This window comes from Aplysia californica, unplaced genomic scaffold, assembly GCF_000002075.1.
Source record: "Aplysia californica isolate F4 #8 unplaced genomic scaffold, AplCal3.0 scaffold00162, whole genome shotgun sequence".
In the NCBI taxonomy this organism is placed as follows: Eukaryota; Metazoa; Mollusca; class Gastropoda; order Aplysiida; family Aplysiidae; genus Aplysia; species Aplysia californica.
Genome location: NW_004797432.1, coordinates 1118420 through 1131097, shown reverse-complemented (window position 1 = coordinate 1131097; position 12678 = coordinate 1118420). Strand labels below are relative to the sequence as shown.

At 38.7% G+C, this 12678-nt stretch overlaps 1 protein-coding gene across 5 annotated transcripts in view; it reads left to right on the top strand.

The window, feature by feature from the left end:
• The first annotated feature begins 9456 nt into the window (after nt 1-9456).
• Nucleotides 9457-12678, top strand: part of LOC101849373 — a 6904-nt gene continuing 3682 nt past the window's right edge. The window contains exons 1-5 of one of the 5 annotated variants that reach the window (XR_004858511.1): nt 9457-9761; nt 10466-11252; nt 11531-11603; nt 11900-11968; nt 12274-12346. Coding sequence is in view for 3 of the 5 variants with exons in the window: in XM_013082178.1 (XP_012937632.1) it covers nt 10736-10897; nt 11900-11968; nt 12274-12346; nt 12627-12652 (330 nt within the window). In the remaining 2 variants the exon portion in view is untranslated. Of the gene's footprint in view, nt 9762-10465; nt 11253-11530; nt 11604-11899; nt 11969-12273; nt 12347-12626; nt 12678 lie in introns of those variants that run through there. The other 4 variants (XM_013082178.1, XM_035969606.1, XM_035969605.1 and 1 more) reach the window with 4 other exon arrangements.

The window sequence follows — 12678 nt, the reverse complement described above, 5'->3', positions numbered from 1 at the left end:
CAAACTCATTGATCACTCTGACTCGTCTTGTTAAATTTTGTGTCGATTGTAATTTGTTTGTTCGTTTTTTTAAAGATTGTGCCAAGCATGAAAAGGCCAGTGTTATGTGTTTTTGTTTCTGTCAAATTGTAAATTGTAAGAGTGGGTGGTTGGCGGGTGCTCTGGTCTGGTTTGCTCCTTCTTTCCTACGAAACATCTACCGTCGTGATCCCTTATGCAGTTGCGAGCGCCGTAAAAGCCTCTACTATAATAATAATAATAATTTATCGTCGTGATCTCTCCTCCTTTCCTGTGTTTGTTACTCTCTTGTAACACCTCTAATCTTCGGCACTTATATGACCATATTGTGTTGCAAGTGCTGTAAAACTCGTACTAAACTAAGTTGTTAGAGGGTGCCTGTGGTGAGTCTCGATTTATTTTAACTCTCCGATTTTTCTGTCTTGTCTTGCTCTTCTTTTCATGACACTGAATGACTCTCATTGCGGCGATGTGTTTTTCTTTGTAATGAGAGAGTTGGGTCTTGCTTGGCAACATATAATGAAGCGGAGATTTGAGTTGGGCGGTGTGGGGGGTGTAGAATGAAAACAGTTGATGAGAGAGAGCGAGAGCGGGTGGTCAGTTAGGTCAGTGTCGAGTTTTTCCGCAGTGTTTCCAGTGAGTTATTTTCTGTTGTACGCTGAAAAAACACCTTTTTTTCTTCTTTACAGCAGTTTCGAGAAAAAAGGCGGGTTTTTTTTGTCAGTCAGTGTTACCATTTAAAAATAGAATAGAGTGATTCCGAAATTTGATTTTATTTTTCACTTTGATTTTTTCACACTAGTAAGGTTACTGATCAGACTTTCGATTCAGCAAATAGAAAATGTTGGGGCCAAAATGGAAAAAAAAGGTGTTTTGTTTTGTCAGCTTATGGCAGTTTTTTTCACGCTGTACTCTTTGTCTGACAGAGCTGATGGTTCTGGGGTATGGTCACCTGTTGGTTTGTGTGGGTTTTTTTTTTTAATTTTAAAAAAAATTATTTTTTTTGTCTGTGTGGGCGATGTGTGGGTCAAGAATGAAAACCGTTGATGAGACTGAGAGAGAGCCAGTGATAGGTCAAGGTCAGGTTGGTTGTTTTGTTTTGTTTCCTATGAGTTATTTTTCCACGCTGTTTGTTTGCCAGACGAAATTGAAGGCTCTGGGGGCCTGGTCACCTGTTGGTCATTATTTGCTTTTTTTTTAATTGGTTGTTTTTTGTTTGTTTTTTAAAGTAGAGTTTTTAGTATTGTAGGAATAATATATATATATGTTACTACATAGAGCTATAGATTTTGTTTTATAAAAAAACGTAAAAGATTATAGTTTTTGTTACAATTGAATATCCCGTGATTTTCTTGTACAGATTTCCAGTCGTCCCACGACGTTGTTGACACTACATTGTCATCTCATGTTTACTTCGATTAATTTTTTTTTGGTTTTCAAGCATTTCCACCGTTTCATTTTGTACAATAGAGATTTTTTGTGTATTTGTTTTGGGGTTGTCTTTTTTTTTTTTTTTTGGAAAGCATTACAGCTGCCATGTTGTGTATTATACAGTATGATATATTATTATTATTATTATTACTACTACTCTATATTACATTACATATAACGTGTGTGTTTGTTTCATGGTTGCGCTACTGTATGTGGTGTTTGGTTTGATCATTATATAAATAATACGAATGTGTTGTTTTCATCAGTCGGTTTACATGTGTACTTGGCGTAAGGTTCTGACTGAGTTCTGTTTCATCACTTCAACACACTTACGTATACACATTATCATTATGTTTTGTTTTGTGTTGGCTCATGTCTGCCATTTTTCTTCATCCATTCATCCATCCATCCATCCACCCATCCACCCATCCATCCACTCTCTCACTTGCTAAATCATTCATCGTGCGTGTCTGTTGGCTCATCATTTCGTACGCACGTCGTCGAGTAAAACAAAAAACAATGTACAGAAGAAATAATTATATCCCTCCCTCTCTCTCTCTCTCTCTCTCTCTCTCTCTCTCTCTCTCTCTCTCTCTCTCTTCCTCTCTCTCTCTCTCTCTCTCTCTCTCTCTCTCTCTCTAATTAGTGATGCAATTCCCTGTTGTTTTTGGGGATTTTTATGTTATTTTTGGGGGTTCATTTTTTTAATATTTTTTTTTTTATTTTATTTTATTTTTTTAATGTCCTTGTGTCCCGCCACAAGGCCGGTGTGCGAGACGAAACTTCCACCGGTCTGGCTCCGTGCGGCCCGGCTGCGGCTCAGGAGACCAGGGGGCGCCGCCGCGCTCTGTATGTGTGTGTGTAGGAGTCGGCAGTAGATCATTATTTCACTGTATACCTTTATTAAAGGCCACTATAATCTCCACATGATGGTGTTGCGAGTTTTGTTTTTGTTTGAACTGTGAGTCTAGTTGATGTTTCTTTTTAAAAAATATTGGTAATGTGAGGAGTGAGTGAGTGTGGATGGTTGGAGGGAGGGTGGTGGGTGCTCTGATGTGGTTTGCTCCTTCTTTCCTATCTTTATCAAACATCTATCATCTTTATCTGCCCTCCTTTTTTGTGTGTTTGTTACTCCCTTGTAACCCTTCTAATCTTCGGCACCTGTATGACCTTATTGTGTTGCAAGTGCCGTAAAACTCTTACTAAAACTAAGTGGGCACATGCTTTGACTTTTTTTTAAAAAAAGGTGGGTGGTTGGCGGGTGCTCTTGTGTGGTTTGCTCCTTCTTTCCTATCAAACTTCTATCGCCCTGATCTCTCCTCTTTCTTTTTGTGTTTTTTTACTCTCTTGTAACACCTCTAATCTTCGGCTCTTATATGACCTTATTGTGTTGCAAGTTCCGTAAAACTTTTACTAAAACTAAAACTTAGAAGAAAAAAAAGCCCACCAAGATCTTCTAGCAAAAATCCGAACTTCTGGAATAACAGTCAGTCAGTTCTACAACTAAACCACGAGCCTCCCCGGGGTATAGGTTTTCTTAATGTACATGTATTTCCATTACAGGACTAGTAATTTCTTGAGTTATCAATATTATGATTAATTTTTATCACCCCCTGACTTACTATAGCTGGATTTAGGCCTATCATTAGGCTACTCTCTACTTTTAAGTCAGTAACTAGTACAAGTTTTATGGCACTTGGAACATAGATAGGTCTTTAAAATCTGAAGTTTAGAGGTATTACTGGAGCGCAATATAGGCCTGAAAACCATTTTTTAGCAAGGAGGACGAGAAGAGGGACGGTAGATATTTGAAAAGAAAGAAAGAGTCAACCACACCAGAGAAACTGGTAAGCCACTCTTACTACTACTACTACTACTACTACTGCTACTACTACTACTGCTACTGCTACTGCTTCTTCTACTACTTCTACTACTGCTACTACTACTACTGCTGCTGCTGCTGCTGCTAAAACAAAAAGTCTAAATTATATGCAACTGTTCCAGGCCATGTTCATTGGGAATAATATTATTACATGTATTGATAAGGTCCAAGTTTGATAACTCAATTAAGTCTGTATGAGAAACATTTTTCCTGAGCTGTTTCCCTTATTCTGAGACGTCGCTTCCAGGACTGGATCTCAGCTTTGGTTATCACACAAGGCCACGATCAGACTAAAATAAAAATTTTAATGATTTCTTAAATCAGAAAATGACAAATACAGGGTGATCCAAAAAACTGTACAACTTTTTTTTCTAAATAGCTCGCACACAATTTGTACTAGAATGTTGTAATTTGGAACAGATATATATAATAATTTACTCAAAAGGAATTTGCTTGACATACAATTCACAAAGAAGAAACGTATTTTCGAAAACGGAAATTACGTTTATAAAAACCACCTATAAATGCAAAATGAATCAATTTAAAAGATCTTTTAAGGAAGGTCATGAAATGATTGGTTTATTTTGTCCTTTCCTTTTATTTTTTAAATCTAAAATTTCCATCCCTGTAACCTTTAACAAACAGTATTTCTTTTCTCCTACAGAGTTTTAAAATATTATTTAAATTCTGGAATTCCGAGAAACAATGGTCTCTATATGTCCTCTTTTGGACTCAACACATTTTAAGGGGGTGTAGCTATGGTCAACACCCAAATGCTATAGTTTTTGGTCTAACGCTTGCTTTTCTGCATCAAAGGGGGTGACATAGTACAAAAAAAGGTTACCAAGCAAAAAATTCAAGATTTTAGCCATAATAATCTCGAGCCATCAAAAATAAAGGATTGATTCAGCATTTTTTAAACCAATTTTATATTTTGTCAATCATCAACACTCATCAAGATAGAAGCCTACTATTTGGCATGGCGATTACTGTTGGTAGGTAGAACAACCTTACAGAGCCAAATTTGAATTTTCTGTACTGACTTGTGAGCTTTACAGTCCTTGTTAAGCACTACATTCAGGTTTCCAATGTTTTAAGATTTTGTAAAATAAAAAAGGCCTAAAACTCAAAATGTGTTCTATAAACAGCAAAAATGCTCCTGTAAAGTTGTAGAGAAATGTGTATAAAAGATTGTGTCCAAATGTGAAACACTTCTGACAGTAACTTCCTGAGATCTACTCAATATAGTGTTGCAACCTGGTCAGATAAACAATTCTGAGAAAACTGCAAAGAGAGATAATTCTTGGTGAAGATTTTCCTACATTGCTACCTCTCTTAAATGCATTTTCCAGCTATATCTAAGTTTGATTAAGAATTAGGCTTCTAAAGATGAATCCTTGATATTGATATATATTAAGATACTCCAGAATCCGAAAACTGATATTTTTTCAAAATTTTTACTGATCTGACCAGTGGATCCCCTTAACGCGTCGTTCGTAATGTCCAGTGGTGGCCAAAGACCAGGATCCACTCAACCATGAGTACTCAAAGGCACACACACGGTACAGCTTACAGTATGGAGCTGTTCTTAGAGACATTATAAGGGGGAGTGGGGTGAGGTTGCCTAGAATAGACAGCATTTGTGGAGTTTATCTAACCTGAAAGGTGAATATTGGATTTGCCAAGGTACAAGATGTCATTGAGGAAATGTTCATGATTTTCAAGACGGTCGAGGAATTATGAACACATTGCTGTCCCCTGATAGCTTTGCAAACGGGAATCGGACCATTGAGAGGTAGGAAAGTCATCGCTGCAGACATCGTCTACGGACAGACGTGTCATGGGACTCATCTACTGAATTCTGCACCCTGCGTGACGTTTAAAGGGATGCGAACGGTGTGTCTTTGACCTGAAGTGGTCGTTTTGTCTGGGAATGTTTAGTTTTGATTCTCTACAGGCTACAGGTCCTAACTGATGGATCAAAGAAGGCCGTAAGGGCAGCTTAACATTATTTCCGTACCTTGCGCGAAACTTACGAAATGAGTTGGTGGTGAGAAACTGTTCAATACAAAAAGCTCTCTGCTCTTTACTAATCTTAACCATGATCTCAGCAGACAAAGGGAACTTGAGAGAAACTATCTGCAAACTTCTTTTGGCCTGTTAGACTACTGTAGTTTGCAATATGGCGCAATCGTTGGGATTTTTAGTGGTAGGCCTAATGCGAATCAGTGCGTCATGCTAAAAAAATGGGTACATAGCTGAAAATGGGTTGTGTTTTTTTACGCGCTGTGTAGAGCAAAACTATTCTGATGATTTATTTAAAATGAATATCAGACAAATCCCCTTTGACTTCCTAATGTTGTGTACAAATTTGAAACGCAAAACTCGAGTGTGGAGGAAAATATTAACAAAAAAGGTTGTACAGTTTTTGGGGATCACCCTGTACATAGATATTGTTGGTGTCGTCGTGAAATGGTATTGGTTTTACGTCCCAATCAACACTAGCAGGTTCTTTAAGAGATGGGACCTAGGGCCTAACGTCCATTTCCGAAAGCACTGAGCCATATTTCTTTTTTAAAGTGACTTTCCCAAGAACACAGCGTCGGACAGAGCTGAGGCTCGAACCCCAGAACCCGCAATCTCACGGAGATGAAAGCAGACGACAGAACATTGTTACAAAGCAAGGAAAGGGGAACAAAATTGTCCGTCGCTGTCCGGATTCCAACCCGGGACTATTGAATGAGAGGCGAACACCGTAACATCTCGACCGCGAGAGCTCCCCGAAAGGGATCTTTAACGTACGCAACTTGCACACGGGATCCGAGATTTTTCGCCTTATTCGAGAAGGCTAAGGGTTCGATTTTTATATTTTATTTAGGCCTACTCTAAGGTCAGGTGTGTGGCTGAAAGACAGCAGTATGAAGGAGCGAAGGGGTAGCACTAGAAAGAGTCAGGAGTCAAGAGGAGGGGGGGGGGGGGGAAGAATACTAAGACTTGCCAAAACAATGTTATATGAAGACCTTAAGTCGTTGTCAGGGACGCGTAGGGTTATAGCGCTGCTTCTAAAGGGTCTGTTGCACGTTCAGTTAAAACTGACTATTGTCCGGCCTCTTTGTGATAAAAAAAACGCATGCTTTTAAGCACAAGGGGGCAATCCCGAAAAATGCTGTTTTGAGAAAATGGTAGGTAACGTTTTTGCCCCTTGTTTAGTTTCTTTAAAAGACAAGGAGCGTTTTCTCTATACCCAAACAGATACACACACACACACACACACACACACACACACACACACACACACACACACACACACACACATACACACACACACACACACACACATACACACACACGCACTCACACACACACACACACCAATGAAACCAAACTTCTCCTTTAGGTAGTGCCATGCTCACTGTTGGTGTTGGTCAAGATTTCTGGAAATCCCCGAAATCTGGGTTAGCCCACTCCTTAAAAGCGACCAAATCAGGCATAGCTTGATTTTCGAGCATCTGGCCTTGGGGTTATCAGCTGCCCGCTGGTGATAAAATTTTAGTTTATAATCTTATTGAAAACTACGTCTTAGTTAACGTAAGAATAAAATCAAATTCAAAACCAGCGTATCAAAATTAACTATAGGAATCGCAGATGACTCTTTTTCTTGCTGGATTTCGAAACAACACAAAAGAAGTACATGTCGTTTTCTTTTTTTTTGAATTTCATTATGTAGATTCTTATTTTCTTATCACAAAGAGGACGGACAAGTGTCAGTTTTAACAGGCTTATTCCTTTCAAAGATTGTGACAAAGCGAGATGAGTGGGCCCACTGAGCCTTAGTGTGTTTGCGTGGGTGACGTCACAGCTGCGAGCTTTAGTACCATTTATAACCGGTTTTTTGTTTTGTTTTTGTTTTTTCCCCCTTGGGCTTCATTTGAGCCTTTATTTTATTTTTTGGGGTTTTACAACAAAAACATAACACCACAAGAGTCATCCACTCTGGGGCTCATTAGTGTCCCCCTCTTTCTCACACAGATTCATTCGACAAATACACTTGCGGCTCATCCCCGTCCGCTTTTTCTTTCGTACCCCTTCCCCCTCCCCCTCTCGCATACACATAAATGATTTTTCATTCATTCTCGTTCGTTCCATGTACATATTTCATTTAATAATTCATTTTATTTCGTTTATTCCTGAGCTGTGTTCTCTTACACTCGTCGCCTTTCGACCCCTGGGTTGTCGAGTCGTTGTTACTCTGTGCTCACAGAGCAGTCTCGTCTTGTCTAACACAATTCGTCCGTTCGGTCTCTGTCCTCGTTGTTTTGCTTGCTTTCAAATCATTTACTCACTCACTCTCGCCACAGCTCAAATATCTTTCAAATACTGCCCATTTTGTTTCTGTTTTAAAGGTGTATGTAATTTTCTGTTGAAAATATTCCGAAATAGTGTTGGGTGTGTGGGAAGTGTCGTTAAAGGCTGTTTGTAGTCTAACTTGCCAAATGACTTCTCTGTACGCTGCTAAGATTTGAAGTCTAATGTTGTGGTTGTCTGTTGTTTGTGGTGGGAGTATGTTTAGAAATATTGCTTTGTATATGTCTACCTGTGTGTCTGCGTTTGCGTTGAGTAATTTTGCTAGTGCGTGTTTGGTCTGTTGAATGTGCGGGCATGTGTAGAATATATGTTCTTCTGTTTCTCGTTTGTTTCGTCTACATATTTTACACCTATCTTTTCTGTGGTTCTTTGCTTGAGTTGTGGGGGTGTTAGTGTAAAGTATCCTATACGTGATCTGTTTTTGGAAGGGTATTGTGTCTTTAATGTGTAAATTTTGAAATGTTTCCGAAAAGTCTAGGATTGCGTATATCCTACCTCTTTTAATTTGGTCGTATAATGGTGTTGCTTGTCGTTTTACTAGCGTTGTGTATATGTCTTTCGTTGTGCGTGCGAGAGTGAGTAATTTGGCGTGTTGTCTGTATGCTCGAAGGCATGTTTTGTAAAATGTAGGTTGTCGTCCGAAAAAGTGTGGGATTGTGTTGTCCATCGGTGTTAGGTTTGTGATGTGTAATCCTATATTGTTGTAATGAGCTAAGGGGTGTCTTTTTTGTTGTTCGCAATGTTCCTAATGTGTTGTAATCTATAGGCTTGTGTTTTTGTCTCTATGTCTTGTAACTGTATCCCTCCCTTGAACTTGCCCTGTATTAAGGTTGTATGTCTAATGCGTTGGATAGTTCCTTTGAAAATAAATTGTCTGATGAGTCGTTTTATTCGTTTGAGAAACTGGGGTGGTGGGTCTATCGTTTGTGTGGCGTAGTTAATTTTTTGAATGACGAGTGTGTTGATTAGAATACTGCGGCCGAAAATTGATGTCTGTTTGTAATAGAGTTTAGGTAAGAGGTTTTGGATCTGCTCGACAAGGTCATTCCATTTAGTTGGGGAGTTTTGGTCTCTTGATTTCCTATAGTAATTGCCGAAATTTTTTATTTCTTGCATCCAATTTAATCGGATCGGATCGTTTGCCCTATCTTTCCATTTTCCTAACTTTATCGCCTGACTTTTTGTTTCATTAATTTCTGCCAAAATAACGAAAATGATTAAGGATCTGTAGTATAGATTTAGAATTAGTTGGGAAAAAAATTTATAACCGCTTTGCACTGGCTACACTTAAACACATTTGAAAGTTGACATAGATCTATTATTTTCCTCAACACCACACTTTAAAGTACGGCGAGGTGGGTGAGTAATTTTCCAGACTCACACCATGGAGCACGGGGAGACGTCTGGACAGTCGTGGGGGAAGGGAGGGGGGGGGGTCAGTGAGCTGACACTTAAAAGTAGGGGCTGGATTTTAATAACGGGATCAAGATTTGTTTGAAAAAAAATATTTTTGTTTGGTTACTGGCCCGCAGAACTACCATGCAAAGTTTTGTTGGCATAGACGATAGGTAAATTAATAATTAATGAGCTAAGATTTTTTTAACGCGGTCAGACGAAAGTGAACAAGCCAGATCTAGATCTATGCTATAAAATCTTTCCACAGTTCAGGGTTTTCTTCAAGGACAAGGGACGGGGTATGTCACGCTTTTCTAATGTCTGGTCATCATGGTCGAAAGCGGAGACTGTTTACAGTACTCCAGATTAAACATTCAAAAAAGTGACTGTGAGTAAAATTTGGAGACCCAACAGCCAACCAATCAGCAGACAGCTTCCTGGTGAATACAGGTCAGTTTGATATCTCTCTCTCTTACTTTGAGCAGAAACTGATCAGTTCGAAGCCAACCTTTGCAGAGTTTGGAGGCTGTCGGCAGATAGTGCTTGTGATTCTGTGATAAAACGTAAAACGTTGGACACTGTCTTCCCGTCCCCTGTGACTAACCAACGAGACGAGGCTTCCAGGCCACACAGTCATGATAGATTCCAAATATCTGCGCTAACTATTCAGGTATGTTATTTCTTTGCGTCTTTCTTTTCTTTTTTGTTTTCTCTTTCGAGAAATCCTCCCGACTTCATTGTTATGATGCAAATGTTATGTTCTGAAATACTTCTTGAAATGGGGCTTTTGAACCGATTTTCAATTCCTTTTATTGAGTCCCCATTCTTCGGCTCTCTCCACTCCTCCTCATCGTATACTTTGTGTACTGAAAGGTCATTCATCTTTCCGGGGGCTCTCGTGGTCGCGAGGTTAGGGTGTTTGCCTCTCTTTCAATAGGTCCCGGGTTCGAATCCGGATGGCGTCATGGACATTTTTATTCTCTAATATTGTCTCCTTTCACCTCATTTCCTGCTCTCAATATGTTGTGTCATCTGCTTCCGTCTCCACTTCCTGCCCTCACTCCCTCACTCCCTCGCCTCCTTTGCCCCCCTCCTCTGGGCTTCTAAAAAAACTCTTTCTGAAGCCTTTCTACACCCCTGAGGTAAGATCTACACCTGGCCTTTTCAGATAAGAGGGAAAAATCTTGGAGGTCTCGTGTCCAAGTTGCACATGTTATGTAAAAGATTCCTTGGTGGTCCAAAATCAATAAGAGTAGGCTTTGGCTTCTTATTTTTTCCCCTACATTTAATAATCATTATTGTATTGATGCGCTTCTCGTTACTCGTACTCCAAAAAGTTTAATAACTAGTTTGACTTCTAATTTATTTTCTCAGAAAGACAGCACCCACATGAGAAGCCAACAGCGAGTGGTCTGCTGCTCCGATTTCCGTCTCTCACACTCAGGCTTAAAGTGACGCAGTGGGGCTGTAGAGATAGGCAAATAGCTTGATAGGGAACTAGGTGGATAGGTTAGAGTCAGAGTAGAATTTTGTAGGTGTTGCCATGGCCATGGCGGGAGGTAGTTGAGGTGGCAGTGTAGGTTTGGTTGTTGTTGTTTTTTTTAGGGGGGTGAGAGGTAGGACGGGAAGGGTGGCTGGGGTAGAATGGTGTGGGTAGAGCTTCCTGCTGATCTTGAGTTTGAGTGTGAGGTTGTTGGAGTGGCATGTATACTGGATTGCTCCTTGAGGTTTGCTGGTACAGCACTGTATCGACACGGATTTTCATCCCCAGGACCACTCGCTGATGCGGAAGACAATCTAAAAGAGGTATTTGTCGGTGAAGTAATATGTCTTGGAAGATTATTTGTTTATTAGTTCAATAAAATTAGAAAAATACCTACAAGACTGAGTTCAATGTAAGTTTTGTTTTTTAATTCACATAAAACCGGAACATGGTAAAATGTATTTAGCGACAGATTTTTATAAATGACCTTCTGTCCTTTAAACCAAATGTAAACAATTTTATAACAACTCTTTATATGATGAAACAATAAAATTATCATGATTAATGAAAGAGCATATTCCAAATTGACACAGTCTTCATCACAAGGACCCCTCTGCCAGTTCGGAGGACGACTTGACGACGACGCAAATGATACCACGGCCGGACCATCAACAGGAGGTATTTGTCTGTGAAGTAATATCTTGGAATAATTTTTTTTTTTATAGTTAAAAAAAATAATTCTTTAATACAAATGGGAATGAGTTCAATGTAAGTTTTGTTTTTAATTCAAATAAAACAGGAAAGTTATAAAATGTATTTACAGATTTTTATAAACGACCTTTTGTCCTTTTAAACCAACTGTAAACAATTTACAACTCTTTATCTGATGAAACAAAAAAAATTAACTTGATTGATGAAAGAGGATATTCCTAATGGACACATGTCTTCATCACCAGGACCCCTCTGCTGGAGCGGAGGATGACCTGGACAACGACGCCAAGGATACCACGGCCGGACCATCAACAGGAGGTATTTGTCTGTGAAGTAACGTCTTGAAATTATTTTATTTTTTCATTAGCTCAAAAAAAAAAGAAAAAAAAAAATACCTCTGAGACTGAGTTCAATTTATGTTTTGTTTTTTTAATTTGGCTTAAACCGGAAAATGATCAAATGTATTTAGCGAAATATTATTTTATATGACCTTCTGTCCTTTTAAACGAAATGTAAACAATTTTATAACAGCTCTTTATTTTTTGATGGAACAAAAAAAAAAGCTTTATTAATGAAAGAGGATATTCCTAATTGACACATTTCTTCATCACCAGAGCCCCTCCGCTGGAGCGGAGGATGGCCCGGACAACCAAAAGGATACCAAGACGGACCATCGACAGGAGGTATTTGTCTGAGAAGTAATGTGTCTTAGAAGATTATTTGTTTGTATTATTTCAATGAAATTAGAATAATACCTGTCTATGGGACTGAGTTAAATGTAAAACTTTTTTTTTTTCAATCAGATAAAACCGTAAAATGATAAAATATATTTAGTGGCAGATTTTTATTAATAACCTTCTGTCCTTTTAAACATACCAGTAAACAATTTTATAACGGTTCTGTTTATTTGACGAAGCAAAAAAAAGCTTTATTGATGAAAGAGGTATGAAAGAGGTTTTTCCTAATTGACACATGTTTTCATCACCAGGACCCCTCTGCTGGAGTGGAGGATGACCTGGGCAACGACGCCAAGGATACCACGGCCGGACCATCAACAGGAGGTATTTGTCTGTGAAGTAATGTCTTGGAATAATTTTATTTTTTCATAGTTAAAAAAATAATTTTTTAATACAAATGGGACTGAGTTCAATGTAAGTTTTGTTTTTCAATTCAAGTAAAACAGGAAAATTATAAAATGTATTTACAGATTTTTATAAACGACCTTTTGTTCTTTTAAACCAACTGTAAACAATTTTAATGCAACTCTTATCTGATGAAACAAAAAATTAACTTGATTGATGAAAGAGGATATTCCTAATTGACACATGTCTTCATCACCAGGACCCCTCTGCTGGAGCGGAGGATGACCTGGACAACGACGCCTTGGATACCA